This window comes from Ischnura elegans, chromosome 10 (assembly GCF_921293095.1).
Source record: "Ischnura elegans chromosome 10, ioIscEleg1.1, whole genome shotgun sequence".
NCBI lineage: Eukaryota > Metazoa > Arthropoda > Insecta > Odonata > Coenagrionidae > Ischnura > Ischnura elegans.
In genome coordinates this window covers 57,460,090-57,487,975 of record NC_060255.1, presented here as the reverse complement: position 1 = coordinate 57,487,975, position 27,886 = coordinate 57,460,090, and the positions used below count along the sequence as shown (strand labels likewise).

Here is a 27,886-nt window from a genome sequence, read left to right as displayed (position 1 = left end):
GCAGAGGTAACAGAAAACGCGACGGGTAAAGAGACATAATTTATTTAAGTATTCGCTAAGATGGGAAGATTTTTCTGAAATTTGCGTTGGCTCTCATCTTAGCCATGGTCGTACCCAGGATCAAAACTAGGAGGGGGGGAAGCCGTGGTCGTTCAAGTGTTAACACAGAAAAGGTTATGAAACCAAAATTTCAAGAAAATTATAACAGAGATTTATTAGTTTTTAAAGTTAATTTATCAGAAAAAAATGTTTACTTTGATTACATTTTTAGCCTGAATCACACGATCATTAGTTACGTCCCTTTTACAAGGGGAGTGTCACCAAACTGGGTCTCAGATTTCAATCAAACTATGTGTACTCGGTATACTGGTAATATGTATGTCAGGAACATATAAAAAATACGACCGGCCTATCTGGACTAAAGCTTTTCCTCACGGAAACTTAAGTCGACCGTGCCAACAGTTAATAATAATAATGATAATTACGTCTTTAAAGGCTTGGTTACACGGTACATTAACACGCGCAAGTTAATGTACGTTTGCGTGAAAGATTTTGGTGGACCGGAACGGAACATGTACCATTGAATGAACCAAATTAGAACTGGTTCTATTTTCTGTGCATGCATTTGCACAAGTTGGGTGGTTACACGGTGCATTTTGGCGTTCATTCTCGCGTTCATACATTTAGACATTAACCCGTACGTGCTAATGTATCGTGTAACTAGGCATTAATAATCAACCGGATTTAGCACTGTGCAGTTCTTTCTTATAATTAAATTGATGGTCACACGAATGCACCAATGCCCTGAATGGCAGAAAATACACCCAGGCGGGATTTGAACCCGCGACCCCTGGATTAACAGGCAATGACTTTACCCCTCCGCCACCAAATGTCAAACCCAGAGGAAAAAATCAAGTTTGTTACATATTGTGACCGAACCAGCCCAGTGCACAATACAATCATCACTAACGCCGAATGCTAACAAGGGGAGTGTCCGAAAAACGGGTCTCAGGTTTCAATCAAACTTTGTAGTATTGTACTCCATCGGGAGCGGTCCACGAATCACCCTCATGTGGGGTTATATAACCAAAAGTTTATACAAAAAACAAAGTTAAACAATGACAGGTTCATTATATTCCCTTAGAAAATGGATATTCTTAATTAGTAGCGGTAGCCTGGTGTTTACGGTAATTAACTCCTACCAGGAAGTACTAGATTGGATTCTTGGATGCGACTTTTTTTCATAATTTGTTTCCACATTTCATTCTACAAAAGCCTGCTGTTCATCATTATTTCCAAGATTTTCACTGTGGCATTTTCTAAGAAAATATAATGAACCTGTAAATGTTAAATAGCGCTTTTTATTTAAAACATTGGTTATATAACTCCACATTGGGGTGATTCGTGTTCAGCTCCCGATTGACTATACAACACTACAAAGTTTGATTGAAATCTGAGATCCACTTTTGTGACACTCACATTGTTAGTGATCACTAGAGCGATCGCTTTTCGCGACCGGAAAAGTGATCGCTCGAGTGATCATTTTTCTCAATCAAACGGTCACTCCCGCCGTCGCTTTTCGCATCATTTCCGATATCACAGCTCGTTTTCAAAGGACCCGCACCACGAAAATACATAGCATGTTTGTGTTTACCTATGTCGTTCCCACGATTGTCAAACGTTGCGCTTCAATCACTCCATACGGGCATGCGTTCTGATTGGCTGATATGGGGTTTCAGTGACGGTGTCAGCGATGGACCAAGCGAGTGATGAAAAAAGTGATGGGAATCCTCATCATTGGAGTGATCGCGAAAAACAACTGCCGGCGACGATCATTTGCGAGTGATCACTCGAATGATCGCTGGAGTGATCACTCGAAAATTACGAACAAAATTATCGTGTGATTCATGCTTAATATACCAATATCACTTTTCTTGGATTTAAAGTAAATTTTTTCAAAATTTTCATTTTGAACTAAATTCACTTTGGCTTTTAAGGGGGGGGGGGCAGCCGCCCCCTCCTGCCCTCCGCTGTGTAGACCCATGACCCCAACACTGACTTCAAAAAATTGTTGACAACTGGGAAAATCGTTGGAGTTACATGTATTGTGCCGGGTAATTCGCAAGCAAAATGTTCAATATTTTGTGCCATTAATAATGAATTTGGAACGCCGACATCATGAAACAAACATATTCTAAGGTTCATTTTACATTTTCTACAGAAACGCCGAGAATTATAGAAATTCAAGGAGCATAATTTTGCAGAGGGAAAGTGGGGAAACTATTCATCATATCCTACATATGGAATATGTTTTCTATGGGTGCGAGGCTTTAACGTTTACAGGTGCACAGAAGTCAAGGGTGGAAGCATTCGGAATGTGATGCTACTGAAGAATAATGAAAATAAAATGGAGTAAGAAATGAGTAAGTGCCAAGAAGAGTTAGAGAAAGGAGAAGTCTTCTAAAAACGCTGGAAAAGACGGGATAGCTTAGTTGGACACATCATGAGGCAAGATGTCCTGATGAAAACAATTGCAGAAGGACAGTTGGAAGGAAAGAAGGGCAAGGGACGGTCCGGAATGAGTTACATAGGACAGGCAATGAAGGATGTAAAAGAGAAGAAATACCTCGCTAAGAAAAGGCTAGCGGATAGAAGGGAGGAATGGAGAGTTGCGTCAAACCAATCTTAGAATTGTTGACTGATTGCAGATGACGAAGACAATGATTTTACGTCAAATGTTTATTCAGAGGTAAAAGTCATTATTCAACCGCGGAAGGCGAGTGGAAACGAAATAAATGATACTGCTGATAGATAATAATAGAAACTTTATGTTACATACATCCATTTGATAAATATTACTTGTGACAATTATTACACTCAAATAAAATTTACTTGCACGTTTGAAATCTTCTATCAGCACTGTGCATTAATTCGCTTTTAGATCGCTGGAATTTTGCGAAAACCCATTGCGTTGTACGCATTTGAAAACAAATACTCATTTTTATTCATTGTAATAGCAATATAAAAAATATCTTTGAGTAACAGACCCAATAACCTGCTCGCCCACGTATGTAGCGCAGGATTTCGTCGGACAATCTTGGAAAATTGCCAGAACCGAAGCACATGCATTACATGCGAGTGATAGCACTCCGTGCTTGACCTTGGTACAAATTTAGCTCATTCAGGAATGGAAGAGAAGCACGAGGGGTCAAGGCCGAGGCACAGAAAGGCTGAGGAAAATGTAATGCTCACCGATACGAGCTCTTGCGTACCGCGAAATGAAACCTGTAGTTTTCGCAAAAAATTTCTACAGCTATTTATACTTTGTTCTGGACTTACTGGGCTCTTGTGATGTAAGCCTATTCTTTGTAGCAGGTAAATTACAATTACACTATAAATGTCGTAAGCTGAAAAACTCCTATCTATTCTAATTATCATCATTAGTCAACAATCCAAAGATTATTTTGATACAGCTCTCCATTTCTCTCTTATCCGCTAACCTTTTCATATGAATACGTATACTGTTACGGCATTCGAGCTCTGCCACAAAGATAGGAAAAAGAAGTAGCAACATCGGACAATACTTTGAATGATTCACTTCATCGTCATAAGTCAACAATCCTAAGGTTGATTTGACGCAGATATCCATTTCTCCCCTCCATCCGCTAACCTTTTTATAGCGACGTATTTCTTCTCTTTTACATCCTTTATAACCTGTCCTATGTAACTCATTCGGGGCCGTCCATTGCCCTACTTCCCTTCCACCACGATGGTCCTCATCAGGCCATCGCGCCTCAAAATGATGCCAACTAAGTTGTCCCGTCTTCTGCTTAAGGTTTATCTATTTTACACATTGAAATCTGAAAATTAATACGGGCTCCTGTGATGTAAGCCTATTATTTGAAGCAGGTAAATTATGATTACATCATAAATGTCGTTATCAGAAATCAGATAACACAAGGTACGGTATCATCGGGTAGGAATCTACGAGTTAAGATTTTATTTTCGAGAAGTCGATAAACAAGGCATGAGAAAGCAGTATGTTTTTTTTAATTCATCATCGCCGGTTATCAATCCGCAGCTTAGTTTGAAGCAGCTCTCCATTCATTCATCTCATCACCTAATCTTTAAACACTTCCTGAATTCTTCTGTTTTACATCTGTCACAACTATGCTCTATGAATCTGATCCGAGGCTTTCCTCTGCCGGTTTTACCTTCCACCTGTCCTTCAACAATTACTTTAATTTTACCATCGTGTCTCACTGCCTGGCCAATTACACTATTCTATCGTTTTCCATAGATTTTAAAAAGACTTCTCTATTCACCTTCGTAGAACTTCCGCATTGCTCACATGATCTAAATACATTATTATTGGCTGAGCATATACTAGCATCACACTAGAGCTAGCATAGACGGCATTGGTAGGTATAATTGGCGTGATGCATGGTTCATCAATATTTCTGTAGGCTTATATGTCCAATTTACACTAGATAAAAATGATAATTTTGTTCGTACCCCCACTATTGATGGGAGGTTACCCCTAAATCCCCCAACAATTTGTCGGCCTCGGTGGCGGCGGGTATAAGTCCTCGCCTACCATAACAAAGGTCGCGGGTTCGAGTCCCGCCTGGAAAGGTTGCCCCTTCCAGGACATGGGTGTGAGTGATCGTCTGTTGTTGATTACTTAAACTCCCGATGTAAAGGCCTCATTGTGCTGTTTTCGGGGGTAATTGAGATAAATATATAAAAAAGCCCTCCCCCGTCTCCATCTTGGATCCGGGATAGGTACAATAGTTGTCAAGTTTGTGTTTCAAGTTTGTGTTGTGTTTTGTGATAAATAAATTAAGTTTGTGTTTTGTGTCTATGAGCAGAAACACTATCTAGGGTTTACCTATCAGAAGCACTACTATACGCGAACCATCAGCTCTGCATATTTTGCGACGCGACGGCTGGACAGTGACGACGCAGTTACAGCGACTGATAACCAAACTAAGCCACCGATGGAGAGGTTTCGCAGAAACGCCTCCCGAAGCGACACCAGGATCAAGGCAGGAGGTAGGTGTTCGTCGCCTCCTTAGCGAGAGACGCGCTCCTTCGGCCTGTAGCGACAAAAAACGCGAACCTGGAAGCGGGTCGCTTGGGTCGCATATGGGCACGCCATCGGGAGTAGAGGTGATCGCGAGAGACGAGGCATAAACAATTGAAAGAAAGGAAAAATCCCTTGGGTATTGAAAACACTGAACAAATCACTTCCACAGCAACCTAAGAAACCCAATGGGTGGCTAAAATGAGCAATGTCTCGTGGTGGCAATGCAGTGCTTTTCATACCTTAGAATACAATGAAAAAGTTAATACCGCCAACAAAATTAAGTTTGCACAATTGGAAACCGTGATCGGTGTGATGTGATTGAGGTCAGTGGCGCAGCGACGCGACGGGGGGTTTTGGAGGTATAAACCCCCCCAAGAGCTCAGAGAAACTGTTAAGTTTAATCCATTTTACTCCATTTGATTAATATACTTATAGAAGAGCGTAAGGATTAATAAAATGTCCCACAGAAAGCCATGAAACTCACCATTTTGAACCACCTCTCTTAAAATTTTTCTTGGGGAGGGCCCCCGCACCTCTCGCTAATCCTGGAGGGTATACCACACACCCAAGGTCTAGGTGCCCCTAAAATTCCCCCTAGCCTTAATTCTTAGCTGCGCCCCTGCCCACAGGAGGTCATTTGTGCCAAGGTCATTAAGGTCATTTGTGCCAAGTGAGAATGGTAGGCGAGGTAGAATTTTGTCTGTCAGTAAAAAGATCGGATTCTTACTCTCTTACTTTAATCGAAAGATTACTTCTCCAGGAGTAATAATCTTTCAATTTAGGCAATAAAAAAATAGGAAACCACCCTATTGGAGGTTTTGGCACAAAGTTGCTGTGATTTAAAAATGGTGCGCTTTCGACCTAAACGTCACCAGTAATTTTGGTTCTCACTGGCATCAGCTATCCAGGATTGAAATTTCGTGACATTTTAGCAATAACATCCATTTTCACTCATTCTGATATCCTCTTAGTTTCCTTCCAGCGAGAAGCATTTCATTACGATTACACGCTCTATATAAGGTAAATGATTTTTTAATGCTGGTATTTAAATTCTTGAGGCTGCTTCAGAATATTTTTAATAGCATACAGGGAGCAGCTGGGGTATTATCTTGACTTGGCTACCTAAGCATCAGCACTCTAATTTCAAGGTCCCATTCGATCTTATTTCCGACTTTTACACGCAAACCAAAACAATGACGAAACAACCGATGCTCGACGATCAACGCGAGTCGACCTCGGTTTTACGACCCAACGTAATGCATAGAGATCGGTCTGCTTTGCATCAAAGGGCAATGAAATCATGAAACTCCGGGAGAAGAATAAACATCCGCCGCCAAGGAACGGCTTACACTTAAGTAAAATATTCCTCACGTCCAGTAAAAAACAGGGATTGCAAGTGGAACGAAACGAAAAGGCTTCTTTTCGACCCGGAGGGAAACGAAAATACGAGGCATAGGTTTAGTATCGCTCCGGCACGAAATTAAGATCACTTAGAAAATGTAATAGGGTAGTTTCCTTCATCAAAGAAAACGATAGGCATTGATTGGGATTCGTTACCCACCATTAGTGTATTCATAATACACAAATTATTTGCTTTTTGAAATACCGGTTTAGACGAATGGCAAGGGTCAAATTTTATCCTCATTTGAAAAAGGCCAGATTGGCGCCCATGCGATTCCACTCCGCGTGACGTCACAGGGACCTAGTTTCTACACGAGAGGATAGGAGTTATGCATCGTCTGAGGTTACCAATGCATGCATGAGGCACAGAGCTCAGGGAAACATGTCTTAATAATCACCTATTAAAACTGGCTAAGGTCGGAAAGTTTTCTTCGTTTGATAAGGTATTAATAAACCTTTTTTAAGCCAAGCGCTACCATTCAGCAAGGTACTCAGCTATCCGCTAGCATCCTGCGTCCTATCAGCGCTCAGAGCCTCGATCAAGGTCACTTCACAAGGAGAGAGGGGGAACCAGAAATGTGTCGCACGGACTTTCCTACTTACGCGTCGCGTTTTCGCGCGCTTGAAATTTTTCACTTTTAATTTAATCGCGAAAAATAGATATCGTCATTTAAAAATCTAAAAGCGCGAAATACGTACTCCAGGAGTAATAATCTTTCGATTTAGGCAATAAAAAAATAATAGGAAACCACCCTATTCTCGCCGATACGTAGGGATGGCAAGTGAAACGAAACGAAAATTTTTCGTTTCGACCCGGAGCGAAATGAATACACAAGGCCTAGGTTTAATTTCGTTCCCGCACGAAATTAAAATCACCAAGGAGTTTAATTTCGACCCGGGACGAAACTTTACTCCCAGGGAACGAAACTAAATTAATCGAAACTCCGCTGCTATTTGTTAAGTTTCGATCCCAGAAGTTGAGAGGAGGGAATAGTTTCGAACCATGTCATATTCGACTGAATACTGCGTTGCGCAATATGAGTTGAAAAGTGCCGCAGGTATCTACAGCGGTAGGGCGAACCTCTACTCCATTCATACTTCATACTCAGTGAGTGGGTCGAAACTTAACTCGTTCGAAGGTGAAGAACGTGGTCCCTCCGACGCGAAACGTAATCTGCGTTTCGTTTCGTCCCAGAGTTTTAGTTTAGTTTCGACCCGAAGTAGTTAAGACTCCGATTTCTTTTCCACCCTGAGTTTAGCTCCCCTTTTATTTTTTTAGGTTTTATTCTTTTTCGTTTCGTTTCTATATTTCCCTCCCGGGAACGAAACTAATGAAATTTTACTGGTTTTGACTTTCGTTTAGTTTCGATTGCCATCAGGGGCGCCGACTTATAAAATATATTGGGGGGGCCCATATCGGAGGTCTTGTCCCGGGAAGAGGTTAAATTCAAAGTGTGTCGCAGCACCGAAACACTACCATGATTCACACCACTTGATTCAGTTAACCTGCATAACCTGCTTCACCTTATAATTATTTGTTTCAGCACACATTATTGAATTTATTTTAAAAGGTAACTATCGTCAAACATGGGAAATAAAAATTACCAATATATTTATGTGATTTCACAAAGCATAATATAACTTAATCATTTTCTTGAATTATTGAGGGGGCTCCGCCCCCCCAAACGAATCTTTGAGGGGGCTCGGGCCCCCTCAGGCCCCATGAAGTCGGCGCCACTGATTGCCATCCCCGATAAAAACTATGACGAAGGTATTGTTTTAGAAACCTCCACCCATCAGACTACTCATCATTTCAAAGCACTTCATGAAACAAGTGACTTTGTACGCAGTCACGTGGCTGGGTGTAAAGTTATAACCACCAAGGATAGAGTTCACCACAAAAAATATTTGTTTGGCCATAATACTAGCGCGGAGCCTAATACTTTTTCACTCTTTAAATAATGACAATTTATTTTATTAATTTATTTCCATACCCAAACAACACATATTGGCTTTTCCAATACATCGAGTTTCTTACAAAAATTTAATGAGTAAACGAACGCGAACAATCATGCCGTGTTTAGGGCCAGCCTACCCAGGCGGAACTCGAACACGCGACCTCTTGTATGGTATGCAAGGACTTTACCTCGCCGAAACTGAGGCCGGCAATCGTCGACCGGTATTTATAACCGAATGGAGCTTAAACCGATTCTTACCGCTTAATATCGCAAGATAAAATGAGACTTATAAGAAGTGTAAAGTAATGGGGAGAGAAAATAGAGGCCAACGTCGAACCAGGGGCCGTATTCTGTAACTCCAAACCGATCGGTGCGGCACCGATTCGTCGGGTGCGACGTCACACCGACTCCCGGTAAGAAGTCGTGCGATTCTGTACGAACCCGGTCGGTGCGGCACCGACGAGAGGACGGGAGATCGTCGGTAGCCGTACCGACAGCAAAGAGGTGTCGGTACGGCCACCGACTAGTGGGTTTCATGAATTCCCCGGTGCGCATTGTACGTTTTATTTTGTTTTTACCTCATCACCGAGTAAATAATGAGGTTTTCTCCAATGTTATCTTTTTCTGCCCCTTCGAATACGCCTCTATAATTCACTGTGTCATCATCTATATTAATTACCTTGACAGAAATATAAGATAATGGTTAATAAAAATGAGGTTTGCTAACATATAATGACTTTCTCTCATTTATGTTACCGCACTTTCACTCGCTTGTAATAGGCTTTATTTCTCTCTATCATCATTTATTTGCTCCGTTGACATAAAAAAGATATTTTTGATTAAATATGAGTTTTGCCGCAATGTTATCACTTTATATCACTCTGAATAGGCGACTGTTATTTCACTCAATCATCAATTTGGCGTTTCTCTCGGCATAGAAATAAGATCTTTTTATTTAAGTATGAAGTTTGCCACAACGGTATCAGTTTCTTTCATTTGTAACGGGCAACTATATTTCATTTCATCGTCAGCCATCGATTCCCTTGACGATAAAAGAAGATATTTGTTAATAAGTATGAGGTTTACCGCAATATTATCATTTTCTCTCACTTGGAATGCGCAACTTATATGTATTTCACCCAATCACAATTTATTTACTTCCTCGTCATTACACTTCTTTTAATTGCACCCAGCTCCATATTTTTATAACAATTTCCTAACTTGTTCCTCTAATATTACATTTGCATTTGAATCCTACGTTCACGTTCCATGGTATGCTATTTTCGTCTGCTACGGTGCCAATGGCATAACCTTCCGTTGATAACATTTATACGGAACTTACTTAATGACAACTATATTACCAAATCATGAATAAATAGCATTATACGGAACCAATATTTAAAAAAAGAAACTACGATCTCAAGGATAGTTTCAATAATTCATTCCAGCAACAACAATCTCCATCACATACAAACTTTATTGTGATGTTGTAATATTGTTTCCTTCGATTCTGTAGGTACAGCATTACTACCACACATTATATAAGCATTGTTAACGACTTATCCAATATCGTTTATCTTAATCTAGCAATAAGACGTAATTTCCGCAAATAAAAAGATTGAGAATGACGACAACAAACTGTGCCAATGAGTCTTCACTTGTTTTTACCCTTCTCTCATTGGTGGGGACACGTGAAACTTCGGATATATTCGGATTTTCCCTGTTTGGGAAGGAAGGGGAACCGTACCGACTGGTTTGAAACCGACGACCTTACAGAATCGCTGAAAGTGTCGTCGTCGGTGCGGAATCCGTTGTCGGTACGGTTTGATGTCCAGTCGGTGGGCTTGAAAGGGAAACCGACCGGTGCGGCACCGACGAAATACAGAATACGGCCCCAGGAGCGGAATCAGCATCAGATGCACCCGGTGAGAACCCCGAGAAATCTTCACTGCCATTATTCGCCTGGAAAAAAGCAATTATTACATCAGGTAGTTGCAATCTTTTGCTGCAGCAAATTTTCGCATCAAAACGCTTATTGAATGAAATAAGATACCGAATTTGATACTTCTCAAACAATTAAAACTGAAATTTCAACATGATTGTAACTTTTATGCAAATTACTAAATAAAATACTTTTTTTAAACAGCGCGTTTCCATCAATTAAAGCCCGTTGTGGTGTAAATTTTCATTTCCGTAAATTGGAACAACTTTGCCAAGTGGGACAATTTTCCAGGTTTTGAAAAATATCATGTTAGGCGCCCTAACAAGTTCCCGAATCAACCAAGAATGGAGCCGATGTTTTCATTTCACAGGCCATATAGTTGATCCTCCTCTCAATAAAACCCGCGGAACCTTCATCTTTTCCATCGAAAATGTCGAAGTTTTCTTTTAATATTGAAGTTAGTGAATATTAAACGTTCCACTTTCAATTTTTTGTGTATCTCAATGTATCTTTCTTCATTTTAAAGAGTTTTCAAAGTTCAATATTTTTTTCCATTTTTTTAAATTGAGATTTCCGCTGGCTATCACTAAGGTGGTAAAGTTGTCCCAGTTCCAGGGAATCTTTGCCAACTATTTTAAATTTGTTTACCCATAAATGTTTACTTTGGTGGCCATTTTTCACATATTTTGAAAGTGGAGACCAATACCAATTGTTTTTTTTATGGTTTTAAAGGATTATCGTACCTTCACTTACAAGAAAGCAGTTGAAAAAAAACAGGAGTCAAAATTGTCCCAGTTTACGGTAATCTAAAAATTTTTTACGCCAACCAAATCATTTCTTTGCTAATACCTCAAAAATAAAAAGAGAGAGAAAGGCACCCATTATTATATTTTTCCGTGATTATTTCGTCGTTTCTGTTGAAGCTAATGAATTAATGGATTGCTAATTTAAATTAAAAGAAAAACGCAAAAGGGTTGTCAGGGGTTAACAGTTTTTATAAGTTACCGGATAAAAAACACCAGTTAAAGAGAAAACTACGACGTGTAAAATTAAAGATTAATTAGATCATTATTTACGTTAATACTGCGTCTAATAGTCTACTTTATGGAGCAAGAGATGAACTAAATTCAATAGTTTCAAAGCTAAGGCCCTTGCCCGAAAGCGTCATAACGAAAAGATCTTGCGACGTTTCCTGGCCGCCTTCTATTCACGAGTGGAGAAAGGAGAAGGAAGAAGATGAGACATCTACAAACGATCAGGAAGACTTGCCCACTTCCGACACAAGCTGATCGGTCTTTGACGCCTAATTTGGTTTGGTGATGAGGCATATCAATATCGGCCTCTGTCGCGAGGCCGGAAGATAATAAGTATCGCACAAGTGCGGGAAGTTCGAATTTCAATCAGACTACGCAGCAGCGTAGATTTCTTTGAGTAGCCTCAATGGCGACAAAGAATATCAAAACAAATTACAAATACTTTCACATCGTAAACCACAAAAATTACAATAATATATTGTGGAAAAGTGCTACCATCTTTTATTGAAATACGTCGAGCTTCCACCATATAACGCCTTAATCTGTTGAACTTAAATACAATACAGGTTCTCCATTGAAAATAAAATCATAAATCTTTGAAGAATCTGAGTTTTTTCGGAGAATGGCTTGCATTAGCTCTTCTCCAACTTGTTTAGGGTCTGCATGCTGTAGGCTGAAGTTTCGTTGGGAGATCTTGCCGACATCTTCAGTAATGATGATGCCGATGTCAGTATTAATCCGGTATATGTACACCTTCTCCTTTACCCAAGTGGTCCCTTATTGTTTAGTATTGGTGTTGACTTTCCCGCCGATTTTACGGTCGGGTTTCAAGTGTTACTTATATGGAGTCTTTGATCCCTATTCATGTTATTGGGATGAAGCCGGATGTCTATTGCTCCTTTTTTTATTCTGCCCCAATAACATTTGGCCCTTCCGAGTTGGGTGGTTTCTTCCCAATGGATGTTGTGATTTTCAAGGACACAGTCTTCTACCGCGGCCGATGTCTCAAGTTCACCCAGCCGGAGGTAGCGCCGACGCTCCGTCAGTCTCTATGGTTCTCTCGGTCTCTCCGATGCATTCCACACCACATTCGTATGGAATGCGGTAAATTGCATATTATTAGAAATTACATCTAGAGTAGGTACCTATGCTTCTCTGCGGAAGTGAGGCATGGTCAATGACAGCAATGGAGAAATCAAGGGTAGAGGCCTTCGAAATGCGGTGCTACAGGTGCATAACAAGGATCAAATGGATCTACATCTACATAATACCCCGCAAGCCGACTACAAGGCGTGTGGCAGGGGGTGTTAGGACACTAGCCCTTTACATTTGTAAAGGAAGTGCTCTGAGGAAATTACGACTAGCATTTATTGAAGTCCTTTGTGGTTCGGGGGAAAAACGAATTCTCATATTTATCCGTTCGGCAAAAGTTCTCTCTTAATTTCTGTCAGACCTGGAAATGTAGCGCGGCTCCGATATGAGGTTGGCCGTACTACTCTTTAGGACATTCATTCTCAATTGCACAAGCAATCTAAAGAATGAATAACACGATCATTTTATCCGTCATTTCCGAGTGATCACTATAGCGATCACTCGCAAATGATCGTCGTCGGCAATTGTTTTCCGCGATCACTCCAATGATGAGGATTCCCATCACTTTTTTTATCACTCGCCTGGTCCCTTTTTCCGTCCCTGAAATTGTCACAAAAACCACATTTCATGTCTACACATTTCTTCTCCTTTGGTACATTCATTAAATGGTACATTCATATCGTTTAAGGCATCTTCTCGACGATTTTTCTTCTGTAGGACCTCGAAATCCAAAAATTGCTTTCAACATTGACCAAGTTTCTCAAAGAAGTCCTACAAATTCACCCATCTTCTTTTCGGAATTTTTAGAATGCAGTTTTCAATTTTATCATAGATTTAATACTTCAATATGCACCGACGCTTTTGGAATCAATCGTAGGTTTAGTATAAAATTAAACAACATTAAAAGAAAAAATGTTTGGAGTCAAACACTTAAAGTCTCTCGTTATCAACCATATAATGTCTCGTAAAAAATGATTTTCCATTGTAGAAATCGATTCAAATCTTGAAATAGAGTGTGGAAGTGGGCAGGGTTACTATTTAATATGGCTTTTCATAAAAAAATACTGTAATTATTCCTCCAATTTCTCCGCGGAACATATTTGAAAATACGCATTTATTCCTTTTCTACGGTACAAAACTATCAGCCTCGACTTATACTATTCCACTCCATGGTTACTGCTATAAAGATATTCATTAACTTTCGAAGGAAGTTTCGTAAACAATGAGACGGTGAATAACGCGATGACGTCATTAACGGCTACTTGGATGCGTGATGGCCTCCTTTAAGAATCAGAAGGCAATTAATTTACTCCATTTAACACTCCAAAAATGGATTCATGGCTTTCACAAAACCGTTCTCAACACCACGACTATTGTCCTCAACAGACATGAATGGAACAATTTAAATAGCAGCAAACATCCGGGTTCGTGACCTACGGTTTAAATGGGTTCGTTGTGCACCTGCAAATCGTACTGAAATTTAATATTGTGCCATACCGCATTACTCTGGTAATGACGTTGGAAGACGGTCGAAGCTGGATGCTTGCCAAATATTCTTTACTTGAAGTAGTTGATGGATATTTATAAAGAATAAATGAATCTTTACAACTGTTTACATTTTAAAAATCATAAAAACGTTGCTTAGAAATTTGTGCATACCAAGGCTACGATAAAAAAGGATGATATTTTCATTATATATTACGGCAAGAGGTACCTATAGGCGTGACATTTTAAAATAGTATTCTCAATCGGAAAAAAATCAATAGGCATAAATCTTGTTAAACAGTTTTGCAACCCTAAAATGGGTTGAATGGAAGTGATTATATTGAATTGCAGGGTAGGAAATTAGCTTGATAGAAGGTTATTTGGATATTTAAGTTCTTATCTAAATATGTATATAGTTTTCTCACACATCAATTCGTAAGTGTACAATGTGCCAAACAAATTTCACTGAAGCCAAGCATTTACTATAATCTTCTGGAGCAATTTTCAACTGAGATCTGCCCTTAACATCTTTTCTTTGAAAATGCAAGTTTGATAGCCCCTGAACGGTAAGTGAAATAGCCAAAATGTGAATATTTCATCGAAGTTTCGAGTGATGGTGTAAAACCCTAGGACATGGGCGTACCCAGCGAGGGGCAGGGGGGGCAGCTGCCCCCTCTAGAAGAAAAAATCGCAAAGTCTTTAAGCAAAATCAGTACGAAATGAATTGAAACGAAAGTATTCAACAAATTTTCTTTAAACCCACGAAAAATGATATATATTAGTATAAGATATGCAACTAAAATAAAACTATTTTTCAAGGAAATAATCTCATAAATCCCATGGCTTGCCCCCACCTTAGACCACGGCAGCCCCCCTCCCCCCTAGTTATGATCCTGGGTACGCCCTAGCCTTAGGATTGTTGACCTCCATTTGTGTCGATGATGGCGTTTTACAAACAAAATCACTAAATTATTTACACAACCTTGGCAGAGTTTTTCTCATTTAGCCATAAAAATTATTCAAATCAAAACATTACTCTTTTCCTCACATTCATTTCAAAACTGGGTAAATCTAATAAGCAAATAAAGTGGTTTCTATTACTGTTGAAGAAACACCCGCACTATCATGTGTTACCGGTTCTCACTTGCTTGATTAGCTATGCACTTCAAACTTTGCTCTGGGAACGTGCGTTAAGTTAAACTGAGGAAAAGGAGAAACCAGAATTACCATTGATTTCCAGCGGATTTCCTGGAATTTGCTTCAAGATCATATGAATCTTAATACAATAACGCTTTTGACGCAGATAACAGTTTTTAATCTACAGAAAGATTTTGAGTGAGAAGGCCTAACCTCTTATAGTAGACAATAGAAAATAAATGAGGTGTGTTAAGTAGAATTTAAGTATTTCCCAGCATGATCTGCATGGATACCTCTCGGGTTTTTAACTTTTTTTGGTGTTTGGGATTTGTTTTGGGTACATTGTCCCAACGTTTCAACAGCTGAGTCTGCCATCGTCTCCAGGATAAGATCACCCCGTGGGAAACCCGAGGATTATTACTCTAATAATCTGTTTGTAATTGCTTAAAAAGTCTAGCTTCAAATTGCAATCATTTTTGTCGATCGTATTCTACCACCCCAAGTTCTGCATGGAAAAATTTCCCACCCACATTAAGAATCCTTTCCTACGTTGAATCTCATTTTTTATTCTTCCTTCCATGTAAGAAATCCTGTTCACTCCCAGCTCCTTCCTCGCTATCCATGATCTTCCCTGTAGAACGCTTTTCAGTATTCCATCAACATTAAGTAAATGATAAATCAATAACTTACGTCTCCTCCTCATCTCCTTCCGTAATTTCTCTTTACTGAGCCACTACCTCAATAATGTCTTCGTTCCTGCATCCAAATCAACAGTTTGAGCCCATCACAGGCAATTCAAGGCTCAATTCTCTCCGCTAGAAAGACTTAGAATACGCCAAGACTTCAATTGTCTACTGATTGATCCCCATGCAGTATTGCTTGCAGTGTTCCCCTAAATCATCGGCTAAATTACTTTCTCTAACTACAAAATCAGCATCCCAGAATTATGATTCACCTATACTAGTTGCAGTGGATTTTTCACAACTAGTATAGCCTCTAGCCTCTCAGTTTATAATGTAGATATGATATTGTCACATCTACAGAGGATATAAGACAATCGATATTAAAGATCCAGTAAATTGATTCAATAAGATAATGTACATTTATTCTCTTTTCTCTTTCCTCCCTTCAGCAAAGCATCCAGCAGGATGGAGGCGCGGGTGCAGATGGTGGTGCAGAGTCGAGCGGCACCGTCAAGTTCGGCTGGGTGCAGGGCGTCATGGTGCGATGCATGCTCAACATTTGGGGAGTCATGCTCTTCCTGCGACTCTCCTGGGTAGTCGCACAGTCCGGAGTCGGTGAGTGAAACAACACAACATATGCTTCCTCATGCCGGGTCTACACTAGTACCTCAAGTGACTACTTAAGTTGGCTCTCTATTTAAGGTGGTACTGTAGGTGTCACCAGCTTCGTTTAAGTACACCTCCACTTAACCCCTTGCGCTGTAATGACGAGTCTAGCTCGTCATGAACTTTCGATGCCAAACAGCGCCATGACGAGCGTATCTCGTCATCGGATTGTCATAATTTTAGCACAATTTAGGGGAAAAATTTAATTATTTTGAAAGCTTAACAATGTTAAAACATTTAAAGTATATATAAATAATTCATATTTCATGAAACATGATGCATTGGAAGGATTAAAATGATATCAGTCGAGTAGCGATAGCTGTGTTCTCCAAATCTAATAATCACATTTTGTTTCACGGTCCTACGTTGATTACAAAATATCATTTCACTATCTATCATTTACAAGAGAACCATAGAAAAAATAAATAGAGAATAGGAGCACGATATTGAGAAAATTAATCTAAGTGGAAAGGGTTAAGTCACTTAGAACCCATAGTACTTAAATTGCGTAGGCAACTGTTTCCGCACGGTTGATGATCTTCAAGTGTTGTAAATGACACATGATAATACCCATCCCACCCCTGACTCATCCCGTTGATTACGTTCTAAGTTGTGCTGTATTCCATGATGTGGTTATTGAGAGTTCTATTTCGTTAATTAACTTTCTAGTGTTAGGGTAATTAAATAAAAGAATTTATTTTGTGGAGTTTCCCACCTTATTGTTGGTTTTATTTCCGTGAAAACTAATAGCTGTGCCTATTGCTCACGGTGAAACCTGTTTTATAAAACTTAGAAAAGTTTTAAGGAATTTTAAGACTGAGACGACAGCAGAGGATCCGGTGAAACAGTTAAGTTTCCATGGTGTCGTAATCGAAAATAACGTAAAGGAATGCACTTAGCAAAATCCCACACACTGCTATTGAAACCATTGCATAGGGCTTCAATTTTAGTCCTGAGGATGCCGACGGGGTTAAGATATGGCGAATTAATAGGACGTGGGAGGAATTAAAGGTTAAAATTTAACATCAACGGTTTTTATAAAGGCGTGGAATTTGACTAAGTGTTTTCGCTTACGTTATGAATATGTCATTCCGCGAAGTCAAGCTGAGCAATTCTAAATTCCCCTGGCTCCATCACCTCTCGCCAAATAGCGTTTGCTCAGGGACTGAAATCGGTCTTTCCTTATAATCTTCTAAATCAAAAATGGTTAATTCGCGGAGTTTATTTCAAATATCCGTGGCTTTGGATCACAGAATCACTAATTGCTCTCCTAGATCTTCATCTGTCAACATAACTGTTTCCTGATATAGACAATCACGGCGCTGAAGTCGACTTAAAGCTCAAGCGTAGCTACCGCATCACACTTAAGACTAGACCTAAGTGATGTCACTTAAGTTAAGTCTGTGGTGTAGACAAGGCATCAGCGAATACAAGGTGTGTTCCATAAGTAATGCGACCAAATTAATAAGAAAACATTTATTGAATTCATTCGTATAAATAATCAAAAATATTCAAAATAGCACCCTCGATACACTTCTGGAGGCGTTGTTTCCATGCCTGGAAGGCATCCTGGAAGGCCTATACCGGAATGTCCTTTGTAGCTGAGGTAACATGAGCCTGGAATGTTTCAATCGTGTCCCAATGTTTTCTTTTCATCGCTACTTTCAAAACAAACAGGAAACAAAAATAAGTCAGCGGGAGTCAGGCCAAGTTGTAGGGAGGCTGGGGAGCCAATTGGGTGTTGGCCCTGGCCAGGATGTCGTTGACAATGAAGGCGCTGTGACTCGGCGCGTAGTCGTGATGAACTTTCCACGCGACGTTGTCGCCACTTCGGCAGCTTACGACCCTCCTTTTCAGTCTTCTGAGCTCTTCAAAGTAGGTAATTGAATTCACTGTGGTCCCGGTAGGTACGAATTCGAAATGTCTATTTCTAATGTCTGAAGCAGGAAACCGACCATTTTCATACTTCATATGGTAGGATATAGTAGTTTAATGAACTGCGTGGAGGTGGATGGTCGAAGGCTATATACGCCCAATTAGATATTAATTTTAGATGTTGAGCTATATGAAATATTATGGCGATACCGTGGAAATTAATGCCGAGCACGTTCTCCATCATTTCATAGAAAGTAGGGGTCGGAAAAAATTCATGCGCACAGGCTGTTGGCAAAAGTTAGTATGGCAACATGGACGCATATAGCAGCCTCCTAAGGGAATTTTTCTTATTAAAATATTGGCTCGCTTTATTCAAGGAAAACTTATATGAGCACTCACTTTAAAGCAAAATGTTTTCCTTTTAAGCGTTTTGCAGGCCACATCGAAATAGCTTCGAGTGATATGTACGCACCATGGATAACTAAAGCCTGGTCTAAATAAATATAGCTCTAATAGAGGGGATGATGCCAATGCTGCAGAAGTGGCACGTCGATGCTGCTTAATTGGAAGATACCGGTTCGATCATTCGAAAACGTAAATTATTTCACCTTTGTATGCTTATTCCACTTACGTTGCGGAGGGCTTGAAAATTGAGCATTTGCTTATACTCCGCAAATAAAGTGAGCATTTGCTCACACAACTCAGTCAGAGCTGAACAAATTCTTATGCTCACGATTCTTATTCATACAAAACGGAGAAAATTCTCAAAATTGGATGAGCATAAGCATTTGCTAATGGAATTCATTTGAAGGTCATTTTCGCCATGACAGACGGCTAAAGGAAGGAGGGAAAGAAAAACCAGAGTTGGAATTTGCCTACTCGAAACGAAATACGCGTAGGGGATAACAGCTAAACGTCCCATCAAACGGACGGAGTGTTGCGCTTAAAATGCCCTCCACACATCATTCAAGAAGGGATCACGTTGACTCTGAATCGCCGGGATTCGAACTCGTGCCCACGGAGTTATAAAACCAACACACTATCCACCAGACCTATAAAAATTAGGATTCTCCAAGCGTATTGTGGCAAGATTTTCGGATGAGAAAGTAAAAGAAAGGTGCTATTTTGCACTCGTCCGACCGCACCTTGAATATACAGCGAGCTTATGGGATCCGGTGCAGAAAAACTTAATCCGCGAACTGAACAAAATACAAAGGAAGGCTGCGCGCTTCGTCAAAAACTTCTACGGGCGTACGGACAGCTTTACCAAGATGTCAAGCGAATTAGGCTGGGAGCCGCTGGAGACTCGGAGGCTGCGCGCTAGGCTTTGATTGCTTGAACAATTGAGAATGGATATCTTTAAAAGCGACACGGAAAACATACAAGAGCCCCACTATATTTTCAGGTCCGACAGAAGCGATAAATTAAGAGAGATTTTGTCGAACGGATAGATATGGGAATTCGTTTTTTCCCCCGAACCTGAAAGGACTTTAATAAGCGCTAGTCCCTACTTCGTTAAAGCACTTGATTTTTTTTAGCTGTAAACAGCTGGTGTCCTAACACCTCCTGCCACACGCCTTTTAAGCGGATTGCGGGGTAGTATGTAGTATCTATGCGAAAGTCACCGCGTTAACCCATGCGACCATACATTCAGAGCGTTTCGGAAGATTTTCATACATTATGAAAATGGTTAACAGTGCTTTTAAAATATCTTCTGTCTAATACGTACATTTTAAGGACAAAACCATGAAAGTAAAACCCCGAAAGCATTTTCTGAGAAATATTGTTAATATATATTTCGAATGTAAAATTGGCCAACTCTGGTGTAATGAGGTGGAACCGTTCAAACCTAAATTAAAGTTATAATTCAAAACTTAATTCCCTCTACCACATAACACGTTTAAATGCTTTCACGTATTTAAAACTATTTGAGCGCGTCGTGAAAAGTAGTGAATAAATTTTTAAGTGGTTGGTTCTCTTGCACTTATGAGTTTTGAAGATAATGTCGGCTCGCTTTCACCGCAAATAAGGGAACCTTAAGACTTAACCGGGGCATAGCTGCCTTTTCCATTCATTAGAACTCGGAAGTTCCATTAAGTATACTCTGAGAGCATTCAATCTATTTTACAAGAGTCTCCTTTAAGTTGAACAAACAAGAAAAATAATTTTTCAACTTCAACAGGATGATTTCTTACACCACCATGGTTTGGTCGAATAGCCGATATCATGGCTCCTTAGAGTTCCGCCCTATAATATCTTATGTACCAAGTGTCTTTATTGAAAACTACAGTTGTTCCATTACTAATGCAATCATTTTCTCTCTTCATGTTCACAGGAATGGGATGTGTTGTAATTCTCCTCTCCGCCGTGGTCACAACCCTGACAGCCCTCTCTATGTCAGCCATCAGCACAAACGGACAAGTGAAAGCAGGTTGGTGCAATAATGTTTATGTCTTACTAAGGATAAATTTTTATGCCTGTCACTAATTCATTAGTATACACGTAAAGATTTCACACGCAAAATGGGATCATCACTACAGGATTATGTTTTTAAAAATTAAAGACAAAGCAAACATGACGGGTGAGCTGAATTGTTGAGGGTGCGATGGGATAAGAAAAAATTAAACTCCTGAATGATTTTAGAGGACAAATATTCTGGAACTACCATACAACCATAACAGGTACTACATAAGCATGGATAGGGCTTGAGGCGGTCCACTCAGTATAAAGATACAACGTATACCCTTACACCGACTAGCTTCTATATACATAATTCATCATTGGACGATTTTTCAAATCACTGGTCATATGATATCTTCATCTTTTATCATCAAGTTGACTCGAAATCAAATAATAAATGTTAAAATATTGATGAACGAGCTCATACAGTTTATTTTAAGGGTAAATAGGGTAATGGTCCTTTCACCTCGATAATCTAGCACAGGAACTCTGACAGACTAGCTTAGATGCAGCAAAAGAGGAGATACAAAGTTCATCGACGAGGAAATCACCACGTTCACCATCTACCCTTTCTACGACAAGGATATAAATCACAAAATGGGTGTTTTTTTAACGGTTGTAAAAGGAAAGAGCAACGCTTAAGCATTACACACGTCACGCAAGTTTACTTAAATCGATCTTCAAGCTTTCAAAATTGATTTGATGTTACGAGCATGTACCACTCACAATCTATGAGACATCCACTCAATTCAGAGGATTACTCACAATACATCATCCCAGTCAAAAATGGGAGCAAACACGTGAGTTATATTGCCTATGCGTATTAAATAAAAGTGAATTAAGGTGGAGTCGAAATAGAAACAAAGAATCTTCTAAAGTTCAAAGGAATTTTTTATCGTAGAGGCTTTACAATTTCCACGTAACCTAGAATGTCAGACTCAAGTTTTATGAGGCATTGTTCTCACCGTGTCAGTTCCAGTTAAAATCCCGTAAACTGAACGCAGGATCCAACGCCAAGGCTTCAAACGATCCATTGCTAATGCTTAAGTGTGAAAGATTGTCTGAGGAAAATGGAATGACAGGTTGATACGACAGGTATTAATGCAAGAGTATTTTCCATAAGCCTGACATTACATATTTCGAGAGGATCGTTTTTACCAATTTTATCAATCTTGGCCTCATGCGAAATAAAACCTACGCGCCACCGCGCCGCTGACACCGACAACTGGTCCACACCGCTGTCCCGTGTATCTTAAAAATAATATTTTTTGGGAGAATTATCAACCTAAATCTTTTCCACACTAGGTCAATTTATACTTTATATAAAAAATGCTGTGTGCAATATTACCAAGCACAGCTCATTCGTTGATTAATGAATCGTTCAAAATAAATGATTCAATGGCTAGAACCGAACGAATTCAACCTACTTTTTCCACTCCAATCGTTCAAAATGAACGATTTATGTTTTTTTTACTATTGTTAAATTATTTTACTGATTAAGGTAGGTTTTCAAGGAGCTTCATGAAGCATTACAACAGTCTCCCCTCATGGACTTCCTTCTTCAATTCAAAATAGGGCCCACTCCTAATCATTCTAACTAAAAGTTCTATTCTCTTGTTTCCTCTCCCTCGTTTACCCAACATTCTACCCTCTAACACTGTTCTCAAAATACCCTCACCGCTAAGTACTCGCTCCATCCGTACCCTACGATTTCTTTGGAAGATTCAAATCCGCCAAAATACAAATCGTTCAGTAAGAACGATTTGAATTCGGCTTGACTGCGTTGATGCCCAGTGGTATTACCCACCCAGATTGCCCTCCTACCCACGGAAGGCGGTTAGATTATGACTAACAATAATACAGGTAGGAAATCAAATGATCTCTTCGCCTCAATTACTACTGATCTCACTCGTAGGTATATACGGATGTATTTTAGTGAGACGGAAGAAAATAAACTCAGATTTCTTTGAAAATTCTTCTGTGATAAAATCTTCTTCACGGAGTATCAGAGCTTAAAGTATTCTGATAATATCAGTGAAATAAAAATTCGTGAGTTAGAAGAATTTTTAAGATGGAGTTAAAACGAACTCTTCATTTTCACAATTACATGTTTTAATAAGTATGAAATTCTTCATGAAAAAGTTGCATGCTAGAGAACAGTTAAAAATGTCTGTAATCTGACGGATTGAAATGGTAGTCAAGGAGAACTTAAATTTCTGATGATTCTCAAAGATTACAAATGTTGAAGCTTGAGTGGTAACATCGTGTTTCGCAGCGAAAGATGTGTCGGTCGGAAACAACTACAACACCAACACTTTTGATGAACATTTCACGATAATCTGAGCGTTATGGGCCCCTCCTAAGCTCGGGGCCCTCGGCGATTGCCGACCAGCTGACCTGGCCATACCGCCCCTACTTGTATGTACTGTACACTTTGCCGGGGGAATTGCTGGCATTGGGTCAACGACCGTAGCGCTGTCTCCCGGAGGTCTCTGTCAGCGACTCGTGCCCGCTTACGTGGGTTGTGGACCGGGGCAGTAGGGAGAACAATAAAATTGCCAGACGCATCTCGACTCTCATTATTGACGACGGGTGATCGGTGACGGAAGAGAATGGCCGCCTACCTGGCTCTCGCATTTCATTTCGTCCGCGGGGAAGTCAATGGATAACTACCCAGGAAGAGAATAAGTGCATGAAATGGCTTGCGAGACGCGCTCTCCGTCACGTAGCAAACGGTACATCATTTCGGTGGCACCCTCAACAGGCAAAAAGTTGAGGTAAAACACTTTTAACCTAGAAGAGTTTACAAACACAGTTTCCGGCGAAATTCGGTGGAAATCTTTGATATGTAACACAATGAAAGTACTTTTCTTTTTTCACACTTATTCATTTTTACCGAGCCAGGTTCCGGGATATAATGCCATTTTAAAGAAAACAAACCTTAAGAATGGCATTGAGTGCCGAAACCTGGGTCGGTAGAAATAAATAAATGTAAAAATAGAGAAGCGCTTTTACTACGTTAAAGAAAAGATTACGAAGTGCAACTGGGGGAAAAGTGTTGGAAAAGAAGTACAAGAAAATTTATGCCGCCACTATCGCTCTGCTAGAAAATTGGTTTCCTTTCCGACGGTATTCACTCTTATGAACGAGACGAGGGCCATTCAAATACGGTATTTTTTCAGCAACCAATGTTGTGAAGAAATATGAGTGATGTGAAGGAATATCGCCGGCTCACCAGCTGCGAGCGTAATTCGCGCTAGTCACTAGAATAGTGGTGGTGCATAATATATTTCTTAAATGTACGTTCCATTTCACTCTTTCGTCTTCCTCCTCACCAAGCTCATCCTCACTCTTTCGCTGTCTCGTCTCTGAAAATTTGAGGACACCGATCTCTAGTCGGAAAAAAGCAATTATGATAAGTTCCCTTGAGCATTAAAAAGGATGAAAAATAATGCCGAATACCTCAAAAAGCACCACCATATTTTCATTAGCAGCCATTTTTAAATTCATTATAGAAATATTTATTTAATACTCCGGCAAATCATTATTACCATGGACGCTTTTTCTTTTTTCCCAAATTCAAACGAAAAAAAAATCTTTAATGATTTTCCATGCAAAGCTACCTTAATCGGTAGAATACTGTAATAATAATCAACTAAAAGATCATAAAAACAACTGTCTTGACCTCAAATATAAAAAGTCTTATTTTGTGGTTCAAATTTTTAAATTTGAGGAACAGATATGAGTGGGTGAGAAACCAAGGGGTACAAGAAATTTCATTTTTCTACATAAAGTTAGGTACAGAAATTAGGTATAGAAAACAAACGAGATTAATTAGATGTTAGAAGTGCATTTGATTTTCCACTCGATGTTAGCACAGAACAGAGAGACACTGATATCACTTGGCAACCAAATTTTTTTGTATATCATCTAGCAATTAACTTTACCCAACTTCGTCGAGAAAAAAATCACTTGTACCCCTTGGCTTCTCAACCCCTCATATTTGTTGAAAACGGTCTACAACATCGTTCATACCCTGAATGTTTCAATAAATAATAAATATTTTCTGCTATAACACAATTTCCCTAAGCAGATGGCATCTTATTATTTTCCATGCAAAGCTGCCTTAATCGGTAGAATAATTTAATAATAATCGAGTAAAATAACTTAAAAACAACTGTCTTTGCCGCAAATATAAAAAGTCTAACACTGAGGTAAAATTTTTGAATTTGAGGAACAGATAATTGTTGAAAATGGTCCGCAACTTCGTGCATACCCTGACTATTTCTATAAATAATTAATAATTTTCTGCAGTAACACCATCTATTCCCTCTGCAGGTGGCATTTACTTCATGATCTCTCGCGCCCTTGGCCCTGAGTTCGGGGCGGCCGTGGGTCTCATCTACTCGCTGGCGTGCGCCGTGGGTACGGCAATGCACACGGTGGGTTTCGCCGAGTCGGTGGGCGACCTGCTCCGCTCCCTCGGCACGCAGATCGTCGACGGAGGCAAGAACGACATTCGGATCATCGGAGTCTCCGCCGTCGTCGTCATGCTCTGCATCTGCCTCATCGGCATGAGCTGGGAGGCCAAGGTGAGTCCTTGTCTGCGAAGCCGCAAACCGTCCACATCCAAAACGCGGAACGCATAACAATACGCATAAAATCGTTTCAGGCTTGATTTTGTGGAAGTTCGCTATATCCATGATAAAAACACAAGGTAACCATTCCACTAAGTGTGCAAATTACCATTTGTGTTTTTTTTAAGGTAGTTTCCACACTTACACAATACATATTGTGTAAGCGTGGAAACTATCATTGTGAAAACCACTAATTAATAACTTAATTAATATAATAGTGGAAACCACTAAGTGTGGAAATTACCATTTGCGTTTTTATCATGGGCATAACAATACATTTCAAAATTTCATGTCAGGTATCCCATCGTCATGCAATTTCTTTGAAAATGGAAAACAATTTCTTGAGGAGGCCTCGTTGAATCTCTTCAAGGAATATTAATCTAAATTCACAGGAATTGCCATGAGATAAAATCCACCTGGACTAAGAATCGAACCACGGACCTTTGGGTTTCTGGGCCACTCCGCCAGCTACTATGCTATCTAAGTTCCTGATTTTCATTGTACCGAAGCTCATTGTGCTAAATTTTTCAATGTAGGACTTCAATGAAGCCTTTCTCCCTCACATTGCCATCTTGGATTGGCCATAAGGGCATTAAATCCATTACCACGAGTCTCGTAACTTCATCAATTACGTTCCGTGTGTTCTATAGTTCTTCCACATCTTCTGCTACGACTGACAATTTGTATTCAAAAAAACACTTCCTTATTTCCAAATCTTAGTGTATCATTAACAATAAGCCATACCTCGACCCAATGGATGGCTTGAACGGTAGAAGATACAGCCTGCCCCAGACTAAATAAAGAGCGGGTGAAATTCAGTCATACACGGTAGTCGAGCGAGTTCCTTTCCCTGAGCCAACCATCACTTTTTGCAGACAGTGCAAGAAGACTTCATCTGGGAATTGAATCCGGGACCTTTCAGACAGCGACAAAGACAAGACTAACACGCTACCCTTATGATTTTAAAACAATGATTTAAAAAGACGATTAACAGATGTGATGCGTAAAAAACCATATAAGCAGTCTTTTAAGATGTCATAGGGGATGACAGTCGTGAGGACGAAAGTCAAAATTCGATACGCATATCAATGCAATCTCTAACTTTTGCGTCACTACACCCTCATCACGCAAATTCTAAGAGGTAACAAACCTTTTTCACTGAAGCGATGAGAAAGAATACAGTAGAAAGTATTTCTTAGAAGCGCTCTTCCATATTAATGACGTAACAAGAGGTGCGGGAAAATCTACCTTGGCAGCCTCGAAGAAGACGGACTGAAGCCAAAGGCCGCACTCTGAAATCTCAATGGGGGATGGTTTTTCCCAAGCAGAACATGGAGATCGTAGAATACCAATTGTTACAACCCTGAAGCACCGATCACAATAACTTACCCCGGCGAAACTTGACTTAAAACGACCCACATCAATGACTTAAATATTCCACCCATCACAGCGCACATAGCGGATTCATCGCGAGAGTAAGTTTGAAGAGCTTTTGATAGATAATATTACCGTTAATCGTCATCATTATAATCGTTCCTGTCTAAAAATTACAAGATAATGTTTAACCTATCTCCCCTAATTTCAACGTTAATGGATAGGGTAAAGTGGACGGAGAGGAGGAGGAACGACGAAGTGCCGGGCATGGTGGTTGAGGAGAGGCAGTTTCTACATGAGATACGGAGGAAACAGAAGGTATGGATGGAGGGAGTACTTAGCGGGGAGGGGATATTGAAAACAGTGTTGTAGGGTAGAATCTTAGGTAAACGAGGGAGAGTAAGGAAGAGAATAGGATTTTTATATAGAGTGAAAGGGAGTAGGCCCTATTATGAATTAAATACCAACATGAAGGAAAGGGAGGCTGCCAGAATGCTTCCAAAGTGCTCCATGGACGACTACCTTAATCGGTAGCAGTGGCGTAACTATTGGGGGGGGGATGAGGGGATGGATTCCCCCCCCCCCCCAAATCCTCAATAAATTTTATTGTGTTTGTATTTATGTTTTCCCTGCTGTGGTGATTTTCCGCAGAATTACGAGTGAAACCCAAATTTTAACTGCCAAAATGATTTAAAACGTACTTACAGGCATGTAATTTTTCAAAATTTTTTCCGTTGCCTGGGGGAGGGGTCACCCATACCCCCCCCCCCCAGGTCCCTCGTCCCCCCCAAAGCTTATTCCTAGTTATGCCATTGATCGGTAGGATACTTAAATAATGATAGTAACAATAATAACAATAATAATAATAAGTGGAGTGATGCGTATTAAGTTGCTGCGAATCAGCTGACTTGCTTTTCAAGTTTTCAACTCCATATTTTGCTATGTTGAGTCAAGATAAGTTGTTGAGCACAATTATTTTAATTAATTTCCGATCGGCGACACTTAGTACGCTATTTCATAATTTTCAGATTGGATTTTAAGCTTAAGTCGTTG

General features: G+C 39.9%; 1 protein-coding gene across 1 annotated transcript in view; it reads left to right on the top strand.

The window, feature by feature from the left end:
• LOC124166885 (bumetanide-sensitive sodium-(potassium)-chloride cotransporter-like) overlaps positions 1–27,886 on the top strand; it is a 126,446-nt gene that overhangs the window by 32,177 nt on the left and 66,383 nt on the right. Inside the window, exons 2-4 of the mRNA XM_046544597.1 lie at positions 16,271–16,436; positions 20,698–20,793; positions 25,161–25,414. Coding sequence (XP_046400553.1) covers positions 16,271–16,436; positions 20,698–20,793; positions 25,161–25,414 — 516 coding nt within the window. The remainder of the gene's footprint in view (positions 1–16,270; positions 16,437–20,697; positions 20,794–25,160; positions 25,415–27,886) is intronic.